The sequence below is a fragment of the Cucumis melo genome, chromosome 8 (genome assembly GCF_025177605.1).
Source record: "Cucumis melo cultivar AY chromosome 8, USDA_Cmelo_AY_1.0, whole genome shotgun sequence".
In the NCBI taxonomy this organism is placed as follows: Eukaryota; Viridiplantae; Streptophyta; class Magnoliopsida; order Cucurbitales; family Cucurbitaceae; genus Cucumis; species Cucumis melo.
Genome location: NC_066864.1, coordinates 6549641 through 6568382, shown reverse-complemented (window position 1 = coordinate 6568382; position 18742 = coordinate 6549641). Strand labels below are relative to the sequence as shown.

The window sequence follows — 18742 nt, the reverse complement described above, 5'->3', positions numbered from 1 at the left end:
ATTCACTTTATGGTGTATTTCCCCCCCTTCAATCCGATCCCTATGCCTGGCTTGGGATTCAGGGTTGAACGTCAAATGTACTTCCCATGCTTAGGGCATCGACGGTTTAGATTTCTTACGGTTTTCTGTTTTTTAGTTTTTGGTTTCTAATCATTACGATCAAATTTTGGGGGAAAGAGTTGCCATATATATATATATATATATATATATATATATATTATTTTTACTATGAGCTCTGTTGAGTTAGAATCTAAGTTAACCGAGAAATTACTTATGTATGGTCTAGATAGATTGTCTTTTTCTTCTAATTTTTGGGATCGTTTGAATAGGATTCTGTTATAGGATATTCTTTATTGATTATTTGATGATTATATTTTTCGTCTGTGTTTTAATTGGAAATTAACCCTGCCGAGTTTTATATGTCATTATGGGTGGTCTTTCTCTCTTTTGTTCCCTACTTTCATTAGTCGGTAATGGGTATGATATCGATGTTATAATTCCCTCCCTTCTTTATTGGAAGTCTTGAGTTCTTACAAATGATCGATGTGAAAAGTGGACTTGACCATTTGCAATGTTTCTAATTCTCTTTGTATAGCTTATGCCGACGTTGAATTGTGGGCTTGTGGATTCAGAACTGCATGCTGATGCAGTTCGTATCTTTGTCGTATGGGATTTATTAATGGATTTTGTGTTGGATCCTTTTGTTTTGTTTGTTTGTGTGTTGAGGTTGAACCTTATGCTAAAAATCTCTCTTTTTTTTGGATAGATAACAACGTTAAGAACATTTTAAAAATCAAATGCCTGAGACTTGCATTTATGATTGTTTATATACCATGAAAAATTGACAAACTACTGTGCCCCTTGCCTCCCATCTAGGCATACCATTTTCGTAAGATAGGATTTTGTCACACTTCCATCTTAGTTGAGTTTTCTTTCTTCACAATCCAAGAATGAGGTAAAAAAGAAGATAATGCTTGTTGAGGATTGTGTTGCTTGAAGAAGAGAAGGCGGTAAGATGGATCAGAAGGAAAGAATTGTACGGTAGGTGAGTTCCTTGGGATTTTATTGCCTATCAGAATTGTCTTTTGAATGAGAGATATAAGTAGCACAAGAGTGAAAGTACAGAGTCACTGATTGTATGACTATAAAGGGAGTAAGATATGACACAAAAAAGAAACCAAAGTAAAAAGGCAAAGATCAATACGGAAGTTTCACCCTTTTAGGACAACCTTACTTGGATAGGATATGTTCCAAAGGTTATACAACAGTCTTTCGGTTCTAAGAAGTTTCACCCTCCTGGTCCCAGCCACTCTCCATTTTTGTTATCCTAATTATGGTTTCTGTTTTCCTTTTTCTGTCTCTTGTTTACTGTAGTTGTAGGCATTGTTATTTAACCGTCCTTAATGGTTAACATTTTTAATTTCCTTGTAGTTGTTATTCATGATTTTTTTTTGGAGTTCAACACGTGAGGTTGAAGTCTTGAAACTCCAAAATTTTTTATCAGGGATATTATATATACCTTACCCACAAAGATATGCTCTGTTGGCTTACTTTGAAAGTTTAAGTGTTCCTATCTTTTTCCTATCCCTTTGAATAAGTGGAATACTTTCTTATTTATTAGCTGGACATATAGTTAAAATAGAAAGTTGACTGCACCAAGTGGCAATGACTTCGATACAACTTCTAAAATCTTTAAGCTTTAAGTAATTATAAACTGTCTTTTATATGAAAGTGATGAAGTTGATTTACAGTGATGTTGACAGTCAGAATGTTTCTTCAATGTGTTTCTCTATTGACTGTAGGTATTTTTGGTTGTTGGAAAATAGTTGTGATATTTTATTGCAAATATATTTTCCTTAATAAAAGTTAATGGTTTGAAGTAATTTTTAATAGAAGATACACGGCTTGCTATGATTTTTGGTGTTGGTAATGAATGTTCTTACTTCTGTGTGACTCTCAAACCCTACAATAAATAATGACTAATTATCTATTCTTTTGTACTCCTAATCTTTTCCACAGCCTCTGCAGTAAGAAGCAGAACTGCACAACCATGTCTCGGGTTGACGATTTACCATATTCTAGGCCACCAAAACAGAAAGCTTTGCATCAAAAAGCTTCCACGGCATCTCATTTACAATTGAAAGATCCCAGCAATCGAATTAAGGGGTCTTTTCCAGCACAAACAGCACAGAAGGCTTCCAAAAGAAGTTTGAAAAATGAACCATCCATAGTGTTTCAGCAGCCAGAAAGGTCGAATTCGGATTCATTGCCAGATTCATCATCTGCATCTGGGAATGAGTACCGTGCCTTAAGAAGAAAATACTTACTCCTGGAGGAAGAGAGCTTTACTTTGGGAGCAGAACTGAAAGAAGTTGAAGATGAAGTAAAGACCCTAGAAGAAGAAAAGCTTGGTCTCTTGGATGAACTTCTTGTTTTAGAAGGACTAATAGATCGTTCAGAATTGCAGCTTGCTCATTCAAATTTACCACATCTTTAGTTCCCTTGTTGCTAATTTTCTGCCTTTTGTGATGATAAGTAGAACTGGAAAAATATGTATAGTTTTGCTAGGAGCTGCTATCGATATATGAAAAAATGTTTAACCTTTTAAGCCATTGTGTAGGTCGGAGGTTAACAAGACAAGAAAGGAAGCTTCTTTAATTTACTTCTTGAAAATACCGTTTCTGTAGTTTTAAGTTTTATGATTAAATGTGTTAATTTTTATTAAATTTGTGTTAGTTTTATCAAATTATATACATTAAATGGATTGTTTTTAGCTTATCTAAATAGTTTCAATCTTTTTTTTAGAATTCTTTTTTTTTTTTATGGACCAAAATTTTAATCAAACCAAAAAACATACCCTCCCGAAACGTGCAATTTTCGCTTTCTCATCTTTCGGCGGCAAGAGCGACTGCAACCGTTGCCCGATTTCATCCCCAACGACAAGTTTGCTACTCTCCACTGTTTCTTCCTTGCAAAGATCTAAAGTCCCCCCTTTCAATCTCACTTCCCAATTTCCTTTGTGGGTCTCTCTCTCCTGAACGGGCTAATCGCTATTGCTTAGAGGTGGGGTCGAATTTATTTATGGCTATCTAAGCTATTGTTCGTTCTTTTTACCCAGCAGGGTTTATTCTTCAATTTTGGTAGGATTTAACGGAGTAGCATGAACTGTTTGATTGGTTTGTTCGTCTCTTTGATTTGGAATTTTATTTGAAGGAGTGGTCTTATTTTCTAGGTTTACTGTGCGTTGTAATCTAGTCCTTTTGCTTAGCATCTAAAGCGAGAAGCACAATCGCATAACCATGTCTAGGATTGACGATTTACCAAATTCTAGGCCACCATTCTTATGATAGATAGATTGAAAAGAGTGGAAAAGAGAAGCGTAACATGATGAAATTTGGTAACTCTTATTATAATGGAAAGAAGCTCTTTGGTTTTCTCGTAAGAGGTCGAAATTTAATTGGCGTAGCGTCTACCACAGTTGCGGCGGCATTTCTTTCTTCTAGTTCTGCGAGTTCCGGTTCCAAAATCGCGGCCATGGACGATCTTGGTCTTCAAAACTTGAGGACCAAGCTCTGTATCATTGGAAGTGGCCCAGCCGCCCACACCGCCGCCATATATGCTGCCCGGGCTGAGCTGGGGCCAATCCTCTTCGAAGGATGGATGGCCAACGACATTGCGCCGGGTGGACAGCTCACCACCACTACCGAAGTTGAGAATTTCCCCGGTTTCTCAAACGGTGTCCTTGGAATGGATCTCATGGACCGGTGCCGCAATCAATCTCTCCGTTTCGGAACTCAGATTTTCACCGAAACTGTTAGCAAAGTCGATTTCTCCACTAATCCTTTCAAGATTTTCACTGATTCAAAAACTGTACTCGCAGACTCTGTAATTGTGGCCACAGGTGCTGTTGCGAAGCGTTTATCATTTGCAGGCTCTGGCGATGCACCAGGAGGATTTTGGAATCGCGGCATATCCGCTTGTGCAGTTTGCGACGGCGCTGCCCCCATTTTCAGAGATAAGCCGTTGGCGGTGATCGGCGGTGGTGATTCAGCCATGGAGGAAGCGATTTTCCTCACGAAATATGGCTCCAAAGTGCACATCATCCATAGGCGAGATGCTTTTAGGGCATCAAAAATCATGCAGCAGCGGGCCCTGAGCAATCCAAAGATCGAGGTGGTTTGGAACTCTGTGGTGGTTGAGGCCTATGGAGACGGAGATAAGGGAGTTTTAGGAGGTCTGAAAGTGAAAAACGTTGTTAGTGGGAAGGTATCCGATTTGAAGGTTTCTGGGCTATTCTTTGCAATTGGGCATGAACCAGCGACTAAGTTCTTGGATGGGCAGCTTCAACTCGATTCTGATGGTTACATAGTGACAAATCCGGGGTCGACTCAGACTAGTGTTCGGGGAGTTTTTGCAGCCGGAGATGTACAAGACAAGAGATATAGACAGGCCATTACTGCCGCTGGAACTGGTTAGTGGTTTCACTCTCCCTTTCTCCCATGACTTGCTTGTTGTTCTTCTTCATCTTGCATTTGAATGTTCTTAACGTCTCATTTCAAGTTTGGTGCTGATAAAAAGGTTATTCGTATAGATAGGAGAACATGTAAAGAAAATTTCTTTGCTCAATCTCTAATTTCTATATTAACTATGTAGTTGTTGTGATGGGTGGTTGTGGGTTTGGCTTAGTGATCAACAGGGTTCATGGAAGTAAGAAAGGACTTTAGAGAAAATGAGTTTAAGGTGGGCAACAAAATATACTAGGGGTTTGGTAGTTGCTATGTAAGAACAAGTGAGACATGTACACGCGGACCAAGGCACTCACAAATGTTAAGAGACAAGATTGTTGTGATGGTTTGGATGAGCACTCTCCTCTCCTCTATTTCGGAGTTCTTTAACCTACAAATGATATTTTCACAAAGCAGGTGCCTGACTTTTACATAAATTTGGCATGTATAGAGAATAGGCTTGATTAGGATGGCTCTAGTTGAAAGCAGTTTAGTTTTATGTAACAAATCATCCCGGGTGATCTGGTTCACTGTGTTCTTTAACTCTATTCATTAGGAGGATTGTGCCTTTTATGTCCGATGCCATTGCTTTAGTTTGCTATTCTTACCAGGGCAATTACTTACTCTCAAATTGTATAGAATCTCATGAATTTGGGTCGGTTTGATAATCATTTTGATTCTCGTTTTATAATGATTTTGCTTGTTTTTTCTAAATTCCACGCCATGGTTTTTAGATTCATTAAAAGGACACTTGAATTCTTAGTCAAATTTTAAAAATAAAAAGCACGTTTTAAAATACAAATTTCCTAGTTTTCGAAGTTTGATTTGGTTTTCGAAAACATAGATGTAGTTTTGGTTTTCTAAAATTGAGCTTTTAAACACTATTTCTATCGATTAGTTTGTTGTTTTGTCATCCCGATTTGAAGGATTTCTCTTTTTTGTTCATAGTCGCTGGTCAGTTTCTTATTGAAAGTAATTGTTCTGTAGTGCATTGGATATGGTTATTGTTTTGAGCTGATTCAAGATATTGAAATGGTGCAGGTTGCATGGCTGCTTTGGATGCAGAACATTACCTACAAGAGATTGCTACTGAAAAGAGTAAATTATAAATTTTGATATGTAGTTGGAGATCTACCAATTATTTCTTGACAAGAAAAAATGTCTTTTACAGGGTACTATCCAGAGGTTAGAATAAATATTCATAGGTTGAAGCTTAAAAAAACAAAAAAACAAAAAAAAAAACAAATTGGTTATAAAAAAATGTTTTATTTGTTTTATTTTATTATTTTGAAGCAAAAGCAATTTAAGCATCATAACAAAGGAAGTTTTACTATTAATTGACATGAGACGATATTCATCCCTTAATTGTTGCTACAGTATAGATATATTATATAATAAGAGTTTGAACGAAATAGTCCTGAAATGATTATTTTTCTTTTTAGTTCAAGATTAATTCATATTTTAAAACTTCATGATGACTACGAACGTATTTTAGACAAGACAGTCAACGGTCGATTAGCATTGGTTACCGATAAATGGTTTTGATTGTATTTTCCGAGGGAAACTTTTCTAAATATAACAAACTATAGTTATATTTTAAATATTTTCGGTTTCTTCTATCTTTTTGCCATTTTTGTCTTCTTTCTGTACTCTTCTTTTTTTTATTAACTATATGTATGCATTTTTCTTTTCATTTCATTCATGGTATGCATCCTATTAGCTAACCAAATCTAAAGGATAGTGTATAAAAAATGTTGAAAAAAATTGGTTATACATTTAAATTAAGGTAACAAAAACTAAAAGATTGTGTATAAAAAAATCGTTTATACCAAATTTTGAAAAAAAAATCTCAAGTATAAACGATCGTGTAGCTAAATCTAAACAATCGTGTAGACAAATTAATCATATAGCCAACCAAATAAAATGATAGAATTGAAAAACAAATGTAAACGATCGTATACCAAACAATAGGCAAATTTGAATGATCGTGTATAAAATTTCAAATATTTATTGATGGTACATTTTTTGTATTTTACAACGGGCCTATGAATTTTTCCATTTTCGGAATTGTTAAATACTTTGTCGTTTTTTTATATTTTTAAAAGATCCCATTTTATTATTTATTATTTAGAATGAGCGGAGAATTGAAGCCACCAATTTTATGGTTCTTAATGTATACAAATTCATAATTAGTTTTTCAAAGGTAGAAAAAAATTAACGGATTATTTATATATAAAATAAATTATTAAAAAATAAAATAGAAGTATAAATATTTTATCTAATATTTTATTTATTTTTGATAATTTTATAAATTCTTTTATTATACCAAAGTACAGTTTAATTGTTCTACTCTCCATCTCAAACTGACGTGTATACTCAACAGAGCTCCAAAAATTTGAGGGTAAATAGCCCCAAAAATTACTAAGGGTAAAAAATAAAATAAACATTATTTTTTAATATAACAAAATGAATTAAATTATTTATAAAATATTCTTAAAAGTTAAAAATCATTTAAAATAAATTTTGTAAAAAAATAATACTAATATTTTATTATTATTAAAAATCGGGACGACGGCAGCGAATTAACGTGTGACGGTGTCCAATTCGGGGGTTCACTCGTGAGTTCGTCAAATCCACCACAATGGCGCGACACTACTAGATCCGCCATTTCTCTTTCATACTAGAACTCCCAAAGAACTCCATTGAAGAAGACGAAGAAGAATGCAGAATTATCCTGAAGAGCTTCAGACTCCCCCCGTGAGGCTGATTTCCCTCGTCGGATGCCCCGACCTTCACCCCACCATCTCCACTCACCTCCTCTCCGACCAGCCTCCGATCCACACCCTCGCCTTCCCCGACCTCTCCAAAATCTCCTTTCTCCTCCCTCCTCCTTCCCCCAAAGACTCCTCTGAATCTTCTCTTTCCTCTCCCCCTCCCGGTATCTTCAAGAGGGATTGGCTTCTTAAGCATCGCACCAAGGTTCCTGCTGTTGTTGCTGCTCTTTTCCCCTCTCATCATGTTTCCGGCGATCCTGCTCAGTGGCTTCAGCTCTGCTCCGATCTCGATCACCTCAAGTACTGCCTAATCACTTCTCACCGTTCTCTGTTAATTGATATAGCAACTTTATCTGAAATCAATTACATTTTATTTGTAGAACTGTGACTCGTTCTAGGAACATCAAATTAGTTGTTATTATTGTTCATTCCGATTCCAAAGGTATACACATTCTCCACGGCTGTTCCTTTTTTTTTCCTCCTTTGTTAATTTTGGGAGAAACCCATAATGGATGAGTTTGTTACTTCTTTCTTTTTGTAATTATATATACATTTAAGGTTTTTACTGCAGATGATATCAACGAGGATCGAATGATTGCTTTACGCAAACGGGCTGAAGTGGACTCAAAATATGTCGTCTTTGTTAATCCTAACGATGCTTCGGAACTAATGCAATCCCTTCACAGGCATTTCATTTACCTTCTCTTTCCTTGAAAAGTAGTAATTTCGTCATTATGATTATTATCTGTAAAACCCTTGCGCAGGTTGCGAAGCATCTTCTCAGAACTAGCAAATACATATTATAAAGATGAAGGAAGGAAGGTGAAAACTCGAATTGAAAAGAGGACTTACAATTGCACTGAGTTGAACATTCGGTATTGCTTTAAAGTAAGTTCTCTCTCTCAGTAAGCAAGCTAAATTTCTTCAAGCAGGCCCCCTTCTTAGCTCTTGGTGCCTGCTTTAGCCAATCGAAGCATATAGAACTTTTTAGATGATTCGCAGAGTATCTTCAACAATTTATATCCATTAGACGGATTTTAACTTGACAATGGAATTTTGACCGACTAAATTAGAGTTTCTTCAAATATTTACCATTTCAGCCTTTCTCAATTGTTTTGCGTTTGAGAAAAGATGTGATAAAAGAGAAAGAACTGTTTAGTACAATTACTTTGACACCAGGATGGTGCAAGTTTGGCATTTTTTCCCCACAAGTTGGTAGCAGCATCTCAGTTCTTTTCCCTATTGAGCTGTATACAGGAATTCTATGATTGCATATAATGTTTTTTTGAGTTGTTCGATTGGACGTGATTTTTCTTTATGCCATCTTGTGCTAGGCTGCCGTTTATGCAGAATTCCTAAGTGACTGGATTGAAGCTTTACGGTTTTACGAGGATGCCTACAACAAGTTGTGGGAGGTATATTATCATTTGCATTATGAATTTCCCTTTTCTTTCACCGATGCCAGTTGAGTTTGGCTTTATTTTGAGTTGTTATTGTCACGTGCTTCTTTTTTGTCATTAGTTAGGCTTTATTTTCTTAAATCCCAGTTAAGTGGTCCATCAAATCAAGTATTTCCTTATTCTTGCTTTTTTTATATGCAACCGAACTCCAACTACAATTAGCAATGTTGGAAACTTTCTTTTGGGGAAGTTAACATCTTAGACGGCATCTGTCAGTTTGTTGAGCATTTAGGACTGCAGTTGGGCTTCTTTTGGGGTCTGGTTGGCTCATTATAAAGTTCATTGTTCCGTGATAGAGGAAGTTATTTTGAATCCCTCTTTTCGAGATAAGGGCAAAGTCTTTTTGAGACATGAATGTTCATTTATATACTTTAACGGGGTATCTAGCTTGGGATGAACAATAGAATTTTTAGAGGGTTGAATGATACACGAACGACTGTTCAGATTTTATACTTTTTTGTGGGTGTTGGTCTCTCTAGTTGTTGTTATTATTTTCTTAATAAATTATTAGTTAGGTCTTATCTTTTTGGATTGGAGTTGGTGTCTTAGTTAGTTTATGGACTCCTCTTGTAGGGGTGTTTTATTTTGTACTCCCTTGTATAATATTTTGTTTGCTCAATGTAAGCATGATTTATTATTAGGATAAATATTGCCGTAATTTGACTACTAATATGGTACCTTGGCTAGTACCACAAAGGCTGTTACCGAATTGACAACATTTATGCTTGGAAAGTTCATGGGAGTTTAAGATTCTAATTGTGACTAGATTACGCCTCGGTTATTGCTATAGATATATCACATATCAATCCATGATGGAAACATTTAATAGGCTCCCTTCAAAATTACAATACAGATAATATTTAATCGAATGCAACTTAACTTCTTTGAATGACTCTTGTTGCCGTATACATAGGTGTCTGTGTACTGCACAAGAACAGGTAAATTCATTGTCTATTTCCACCATTAAACATTTCTTATTCTGTGTGCAGATTTCAGGGATACCATCAAAGGCCCTATCAATTCAGCGGTTGGTCGAGATTAAAACAATTGCAGAGCAGTTACACTTTAAGATATCAACCTTGTTATTGCATAGTGGCAAGGTCACTGAAGCGGTAACATGGTTCCGCCAACATATTACCTTGTACAGTAGGCTAGTTGGAGAGCCGGATGCCGAGTTTCTTCACTGGGAATGGATGAGTAGACAATTTTTGGTATTTGCAGAGTTGCTAGAGACAAGCTCAGCAACCAGTCTTACCATCCCATCACTGGGTCTAGGTACTGGAAACAAGCCTTTAACTGAATGGGAGTTCTATCCTGCTTATTACTATCAGGTATGATCCTCCTTCATATTTCTATATTCTACTTCCAGTAACCTTTATGCCTTAAGTTGTTGTCCTAATGGAATGATCATAACCTCTTTTCTAGTTTTCTTGCCTCCTAGTCCTTATAATTTTGTTCGATATTTTTCTTTTCCATTCTGAGAAGTACTTTTAAAATAATATGTATCTGAATCTTTAAGAACCAATCTGAAATGAGAATATTTTTTTGTGACATTCAGGATATGTATGTGAACCAAGTAACATATGAGATTATTCCTTGTTTCTTTCCTATTGTTGTCCGTCTGTACAAGTGATGGCTCTTTTACTTAATTATGCTAATAGAGCTTTGCTTGTCTCGATAGATTTTATTCAATGTTCTTTTAATCAATCAGATACCCATCGAGTTCTCGATAGCATAGGGCGTTCAAGGTATTGTTCTTTTGATGCCTTGAAAATACTACATTTCTAGATGACTTATTTAGAATTGCATTGGTCAACACATATCTAATCTTTTCTTGTTTTCTATAACATGCAATTTAAGCAAGCTATAAATTTTTGTGTGAACTTTAATTAAGTCGGGAAGGTAATGTATTTGATTCAGAAATTTACTCTTGAAACAGTTAGCTGCTAATTATCTGAAGCAGAAGAGATCATCTTTTGAGTTCATGTTGTCAATGTATGTTAATGTGGATGAATTGGAAAGAACTACCGAGTCTTTGGTGCCGTCAGTATATGTGGGGCAGTATTCTAGGTTACTTGAACAAGTTGATGCAATGGTTATGCAGACGTAAGTACTGAAGAAGTAAATTCTCAATTGATCATTTATATATAATTGTTGTACACAAACTTTAACATGTCTTGTACATGCAGTGTTACCGATAAAGAATTTTTGAACGATACCATTGCCAAAGAAAAAAAACATCAAGATCCATTAAAGATGATTACTCTTCTCAAAAAAGCTTATGAGTCATATAGTCAAGCCAAAGCCCAGAGAACGAGCTCCTTTTGTGCATTCCAGGTAGCTAAAGAGCACTATGCGATGGATGATTTAGAAGATGCAAAAAAACATTTTGACAGTGTTGCGAGTTTATATAGGAGAGAGGGATGGGCCACTTTGTTATGGGACGTCCTTGGTTACCTGCGAGAGTTGTCTAGGAAAAATGGTACTGTGAAAGATTATTTGGAGTACTCTCTGGAAATGGCTGCACTGCCCATATCATCTGATTTTCATATGCTGTCTCTCAGATCCCAAGATTGCTGCCCAGTGGGCCCCGCAACTCTAGAACAGAGGGAAAAAATCCACAACGAAGTATTTAATCTCGTTCATGAAAAATCAGTATTGGCCTCAGTTGAACATGGCAAAGAGCTCAAAGTAACAGGAGACAATCCTGTACATCTTGAAATTGATCTAGTGAGCCCTCTTAGATCAGTACTTCTTGCTTCAGTTGCTTTTCATGAACAAGTAATCAAGCCCGGGATGACTACTTTGATTACTGTCTCACTTCTATCTCACTTGCCCCTTACCATTGAACTTGATCAATTAGAAGTTCAATTTAATCAACCAGAGTGTAACTTTATCATAATGAATGCTGAAAGACTTCCTTCTGCTATGATGGACGGTGATCAACATGATAACAGAGTTGAGCAAGCTCCTTCTCTTGCACTTTCCTCAAATAAATGGCTACGGATGACATATCAAATAAAATCTGGTAACTTAGATTCCTTCTCACAAGTTCTTGAATTTTTGATTATATGTTAGTTTTTTATCTCTTTCTTTTTCTTTTTCTTTTTAATAGTAAACAGAGATCAAATCAAAGAGGCTAAGATATACCCAAAAATTAAAAAAAATTAAAAAAAAAAAAAAAAAAAAAAAAAAAAAAAAAAAGAGAGAGAGAGAGAGAGAGAGGTGAGATTCTGGTATGCCCATGAAGCCCAGGGAGATTTTGATTTTATATCAATTATCATGTTCATAACGGCTTTGGAAAGTGTTTATGATTTTATTTATTTATTATTATTATTATTATTTCGGTTTGTAATTGTTCCAAAATACTGGTATAATCGGATGGGGATGAAACCTTGGAACATATATTTATGTTAGAAGCAAGTTTTTTTTTAATTATTATTATCCTGGCATGATTGGATATGTGATATTGTTATCATTGTCTCATCTTACTAGATTCTGAATATACGAACCATTTCAGTTCTTTTTCCTCTGCATGTCGTGATCCAAGAGGTTATGTTTTTGTTAGTAGATTGCTATTCTTGATATATGTGTGCGTGAGAGAGAGGGAAAGAGAGAGAGAGAGAGAGAAAATAACATATATATTTATGCATGTATGCATATTGATGGTAATATGGTTATAATATTTAGAGGATTATGCTAATGTTTTTTTCCCTTCAGATCAAAGTGGGAAACTTGAGTGCACCTCTGTTATTGCAAAGATACGGCCAAACTTTACAATCTGTTGTAGAGCTGAAAGCCCTGTTTCAATGGATGATTTACCTCTTTGGAAGTTTGAAGATCATGTGGAGACACTCCCAACCAAGGATCCTGCTCTAGCTTTTTCTGGCCTGAGGTCAATACAGGTTGAAGAACTTGACCCAGAAGTAGATCTTACTTTAAACGCTTCTACACCTGCATTAGTTGGAGAGACTTTCATTGTACCTGTAACAGTAGTCTCCAAGGGTCCTGATATCCACGCTGGTGAGTTGAAGATCAACTTGGTTGATGTACGAGGAGGTGGTTTATTTAGCCCTAGGGAAGCGGAACACATTGCTGATAGCCATCATGTTGAGCTTCTTGGCATTTCTTGTGTTGAAGATGGTGCAAAATCACATTTGATCTCCGATGAAGAAATGAAGATCAAACAGTCCTTTGGATTGATTTCTGTTCCATTTCTAAAAAGTGGAGAGTCTTGGTCCTGCAAACTGCAAATTAAGTGGCATCGGCCTAAGCCGATTGTGCTTTATGTATCCCTAGGTTATTCTCCACTTAGCAATGAACCAAATGCTCAAAAAATCAATGTCCACAGGAGCTTACAGATTGACGGAAAGCCTGCCGTCACAATTGGTCATCACTTTTTGTTGCCTTTCCGGTGGGACCCGTTGTTGCTTTCAAGGACTAAAGCAAACCCTCAATCTGATCAGTCACTATCTCTGCCTCTAAACGAAACTTGCATACTGGTGATCAGTGCCCGGAATTGCACCGAGGTCCCGTTGCAACTAGTATCCATGTCAATTGAAGCAGATAATGACGGGATTGAAGAAAAGTCATGTTCCATAAGAACTGGTAGCAGCAACCTTGTAGACCCAGCTCTTCTCATGCCTGGAGAAGAATTTAAGAAGGTTTTCACTGTCACTTCCGAGATAAATCCATCAAAGCTTCGGTTAGGAAACGTGTTACTTAGGTGGAAAAGATACTCGAGGATTAAAGACCAACATGATTCTAGTATTGCTTCAGTCTTGACCACGCAGAAGCTTCCTGATGTAGAAATAGAGTTTTCACCTTTAATTGTGTGCATGGAGAGTCCTCCTTATGCCATCCTTGGAGAACCATTCACATACTTTATAAAGATTAAAAATCAATCCAAGTTATTACAAGAAATCAAGTTTTCTTTAGCAGATGTACAGAGTTTTGTGATATCTGGTTCTCATGATGATACAATTTCAATACTTCCTAAATCCGAGCACATCCTTAGCTACAAGCTGGTTCCTTTGGCCTCAGGTATGCTACAGTTGCCCAGATTTACTTTAACCTCAGCAAGATATTCTGCTAGCTTTCAGCCATCAATGGCTGAATCTACAGTGTTTGTGTTTCCATCAAAACCCCCTTGTGAGTTAGCTAAGGATGGAGACGCAGGACCAGAGACTTGTGGTCCAATATCCACCGGCCTTTCTTGAAGGAAGTGACTTATGGACTGATGTGGGGATGTTTGTAGTATTCTCCAACTTCTGATATTTCTGATTGATTAGCTGGACTGATGTGGGGGATACTTTTTTTAGCATTTCAAGTCCTGATAATCATATATCTGACTAACTAGACGAAGAAGGACGAAAGGGACTCGGATTTTGTCGAGGAGGCCAGCAGTTGAGTACAAGAGACTTTGTAATACCTTAAAAAGAGGCATTGTCATGAGGAAGTATTTCCCTTCCAAAACAAAAAACAAAATGGAAGTCCATTTCATATCATCATCATCACCATCCCACTTCAGCCTTTACTCATGGTGGGCTCAAACTGTCAAAGCTGATTAGTTCATTGACAGCCATACCTGCAAGCAAAACCAAACACCATCTGAAACCGAATCACGGTGTAAAAAGAAGCCAATGTCTCTTTGGATGTATTGATTTTGTCATGAAGAAGATGATAAAGCGTCCCAGAAACAACCAATCACAACTTCTAGTCTACTATTATGCGTTACAGACTCTCGGCTCTTTTGGTATTTAAACTATCAATGTTTATTAGAAAACGGCGATTACATAGATTTATTGTATTGACTTTGACGAGTATCTTCATTTTTTTTTTTTTGGTTAATGTATTACAATAGAGTTCTGATTAGATTTATTAGCAGTAGCGGGAAGTAGTTTGAACTGTGAAAGTAGAAGACAAAAACAGTTAATATTGTTATTATTAGTAGTGGAAAGAATTGATTGATGATTATGATTTGTTAAGGGAAGAGGAAAATGGTGAATGAAAGAAATGAAGTTGGGGGATTGTGGGGTTGGGGAAGGGGACAAGTTCCATCAAGGAATTTGATTTAGGAGCATTAAGCCAATCTCTATACCATGTGATATTGTGATCTGAAGGTTGTTTTTGTTTGTGCATTGTAGCGTGGAGCAGCGACATACCAGATAACACCCCACGTGACCCAGTCATTCTCAATTAATGTTCATCTTTTTATTTTCTTCTCATAATATATATAATACATTTGATTTTAGATCTTGCAATTATACTTTTTTCAAATTCTCATTTGTATAAGTCTGATGTTTTAATTTAAACTTTCAATATTTTTAAAATTCATAGATGTGTAAGATACATAATTAAAAGTTTAGGATTCTCTCTACGAAAAATTTAACTTGTTTGAATTATTTGATTTGGTTGAATTATTGATATATTTCAATCTTTTTTGTTGAATAATACATTTAATTTTTTTAAAAAAGAATATATATATCTATATATACATAAATGTAATAAATACAAATAGAAGTCAGATGGTTTGCATATGTTAATGATAGTTTGCAAGTTGAGTTTAATTAAAATTTGAAGTTTTATTATTAGATACCAAATCAAAAATGAAAGCAGTTCATTAGAGAGTGACGTGTAATTCAACCTATTTATAGTTAAAAAAAAATCTTGAAAAGAAATGATTTGGAGGCCGATGTGTCATGAAAAAGAGGAGATAAAGAAAACGGTTATAGCGTGAAGAAGGGTGACAGCTGGATAGGGTTGGCAGGAAATGGTGAGCGCAACAACCAACACGTGTCGTCCAGCGAAAGGTCGACACGTGGATACTTATTTTTCTTTAAAAAATGAGTTCTCATATCTGATTGGTCTGTCAGCGTATGATGGTCACCAAAGGAGGCACTCCTTCCTCCACACCATCCATCACTGACTGACTCGCTGTCTTCTTTTCAGACAATGACGACATCTCCTTTTGCCACTCCTCAACCTCCATTTCCATCTCTACACATGTGATAGTGATACCCCTTTCTTATTTAATTTCATTTTTATTACATACTCTCCATCATTTTCTTAAATTTTGAAATCGATATATAAGACTGTGTAAACTCAAAATCAATTGACAATAAAAGGAGTAGATGACGTGAATCTCTTTGATTTTTTGAATGTAGGACTCTTAATTAACATCTCAACAATGTACAAAAAAACCCAAACCAAAGAAAAATAAAAATAAATTAAAAAAAATTCTACTCAGGTTCTCTTTTAAAGCATTATATTACTCACGTAAGTAATATAAACCTAATATAGAGATTATGGATCAAATCACACCTCTTAAATAGTAAGTCATGCCAATTTGTAAAACCATATTTGTTAAATTCAGGGTTTTTCTTTCACTTTGAAGAAGATAGTTTTAGTTTATGTTAGTTGAATTAAGAAAATCATAGTAGTTATATCGAAGCAAATGAATATAGAAAGACTAAAATAATAATGGAAGTATTGAAATTAAATTTGACATTGTATTTCAATAATTATTTTAAAATGAAGATAGATTTAAGGGACAAAAGTGGGCATGAAGGGCCCTATTTATAAAAATATTAATATAAGAAGAATAAATTATTAATAATTTAGAACAACATCCTTCCTATATGGATCCAACAAAAAGATCTTCAATTTTTGATCATGCATGAGATCGTTGTTTAGGGAAAAAAAAAGTCTTTAGGAAATAAAAGTTTTCTTTTTGTTATATAAAAAACAAAAATATATTATTTACTTTTAAGACTTTTCTGTCCCTAAAAACTATATTTTCAAAAAGCCCACAAAGAATTAAAGTTTTTAATTTTGTGCTTTTTTTTTTTTACTTTCCCATACATTTTTGAAAAGTTTGGAATAATAATAATAATAATAATAATATTAAGACACCATACACCAATTACTTACCTTTTGAGTCCATCACTTCATCATAGTTTATAATTACTCTCAAAAAAAAAAAAAAAAATTCAAAATCCATGAATTTAGCGGTTTATTCTCATTGACTTTTTATACATGATTTACTCTTCTTTCATCTCAAGATAATATGCTTGTCTGTAGCATTGTTTACATTGTTCGTTCTTCCACTCTAACAAACCTTCTTAATATTAAAAATAACTATAGTAGTTAAGGTAAATATAGCTCTAACTTATGTATATTATATCTTTTTTCTACGAAGAAACACTTTAAAAAGTGGAATTTAAAATAAATTATATATATATGTAAGAGTGTTGAAATGGTTATTGGCATAAACATGAGCACATGAAGACAGCTTTTGTTGTTATTTGAGAACAGCGATGTGTGGTGTTGTGTTGTGTTTGTGTAAAGGAAGAAGAAAAAGAATGGAGCTTTCAGACCTCATCCGTGACAAACCAATTAGAAATGCCTGTCACACTCTTCCCCTCACCTTCACTCCCTCATCATCCCAACTCAACTATTCATTTTTCTTTAATTAATTACTTCCTATTAAACTTTTAAATTTTTCTCCATCATAATTAAACCCTTTTCTTTTTTCTTTTTGAAAGTTATAATTTTATTAACTAAACTTTTTTAAATTTTCATAAAGGAATGATTTAACCTTTTAATTAAGATTTCTTTAAAATTAATTCTTGTGATTGATTTTTATTATATCAATATATCTAGAAATTGATATATTAATGAGTTTTCAAATATAATTCTTCTACTAAAGATTTTAAATTGATTCGTTCATGATAATTTAAAAACATTATATTTTTCGATCTAAATCTAAAAGTGCATGCAAACTAATGTACTTAGAAAGTTCGGTACAGATCCAAATTTTCTCAACTTTCTTTTTAAATGTATGGTTTTACTATGCATCTAACTGTCTATAAGATATCAATGTTGATGTGAAGGTCACCTTAGATAATTTTTCTAACACAATGACATAACTTTGAAGAGGAAAAGCTCAAACTCTTCATCAATGGGTATTTTTTTCTTCTTTCATTACTCACACCAAGTCTCCATCACATCTCATCCGAATTCATTAAAACCAAAAGCAAGATTATTGTTTACATATTCATGTGATGACTAGTATGAGTAGATCAATAGTGTAAGAAAATGTAAATATAAAAAGACTATTCAAACTCACTAATGAGTTTTATTTGATCTCAGGTTTATCGTAAGTCTATAAACTTCAAGAGTTTGCATTGTCCAATAAGTTTTTGAACTTTCGATTTCATATTTAATCTCTATATTTTAAAATAGTATCTAATTCTTTAATTAAAATTTTAAAATCAAAAAATGTAATAAACGTCTAAGCTAATTATCAGTGTCAAATTACCACATTCATTGAGTTAAACAATGTCTCGTCATTGAATTTTCAATTATGTATAATCTCTTCCTCATTTGCCATTTCTTTTTAGTGAGCATACATACTATGTGATAAAGATTTTCATCTTTCAAAACTATATATAATCGCTTCGTAATTCTTTTGTAGATCACAAAATTAAAAGCCCAAGAACCTATATTACACACATGACTAAAGTTTACTTCAAGAAATGAATTTTATAATTCAAACTTGAATGAAAATTGTAATTCAATTTTGATCTAATATATAATTTGTAAGATTGTCATGGTTCATTGATTATATGGCTCAATTGATAGAGTGTGTTTAACTTTATATTTTCTTCTTTTAAAAGTTAAAGTCGGTTTTTTTACCTATCATACCAAGATGTATATGAATTTAGAATTATTCTCCGTTGGTAACTAAAATCTAAAACTTACTCCAATTATCTGATTAGTTCAATAACGATGATTAAATCATTAACATTTAAATGATAACCAGTGACTAATCACATCTACTTTAATTAAAAAGGTTACGAATTTGTAAACATAAAAAGAAAAAAGAAAAGTTATACACATATACACACACGTAGGTAGGTATATGTGCATGTATGTGAATGAGAGTGAATCATAAGTCTACTCTAAACAAACTTCATAATGAAAAACTGACTAAATATTT

At 34.5% G+C, this 18742-nt stretch overlaps 3 protein-coding genes across 6 annotated transcripts; all 3 read left to right on the top strand.

Moving 5' to 3' along the window:
• Window positions 1–2050: 2050 nt before the first annotated feature.
• On the top strand, window positions 2051–2497 carry LOC103485204 (uncharacterized). Its single transcript, XM_017043701.2, has one exon. The coding sequence runs from the start codon at window positions 2051–2053 to the stop codon at window positions 2495–2497; it is 447 nt and encodes a 148-aa protein (XP_016899190.2).
• A 308-nt stretch (window positions 2498–2805) lies between these two features.
• On the top strand, window positions 2806–5856 carry LOC103485202 (thioredoxin reductase NTRB-like). Of its 3 annotated transcripts, XM_051088977.1 has the most exons (3): window positions 2806–3063; window positions 3233–4471; window positions 4654–4917. In XM_051088977.1, the coding sequence occupies exons 2-3, from the start codon at window positions 3385–3387 to the stop codon at window positions 4722–4724; spliced, it is 1158 nt and encodes a 385-aa protein (XP_050944934.1). In that variant the 5' UTR covers window positions 2806–3063; window positions 3233–3384; the 3' UTR covers window positions 4725–4917. The 3 variants fall into 3 exon arrangements, with proteins under 3 accessions (XP_050944934.1, XP_050944933.1, XP_050944935.1); XM_051088976.1 differs by having other exon boundaries at window positions 2806–4471; XM_051088978.1 differs by lacking the exon at window positions 4654–4917 and adding an exon at window positions 5547–5856 and having other exon boundaries at window positions 2814–4471.
• Window positions 5857–7084: 1228 nt separating this feature from the next.
• Window positions 7085–14726, top strand: LOC103485201 (uncharacterized). Of its 2 annotated transcripts, none has more exons than XM_008442711.3 (9): window positions 7085–7579; window positions 7660–7721; window positions 7851–7965; window positions 8044–8167; window positions 8614–8694; window positions 9729–10070; window positions 10679–10845; window positions 10929–11767; window positions 12460–14726. In XM_008442711.3, exons 1-9 carry the CDS (start codon window positions 7227–7229, stop codon window positions 13956–13958), a joined length of 3582 nt encoding a protein of 1193 aa, XP_008440933.2. In that variant the 5' UTR covers window positions 7085–7226; the 3' UTR covers window positions 13959–14726. The 2 variants fall into 2 exon arrangements, with proteins under 2 accessions (XP_008440933.2, XP_050944932.1); XM_051088975.1 differs by having other exon boundaries at window positions 7510–7579; window positions 7838–7965.
• Window positions 14727–18742: the final 4016 nt, after the last annotated feature.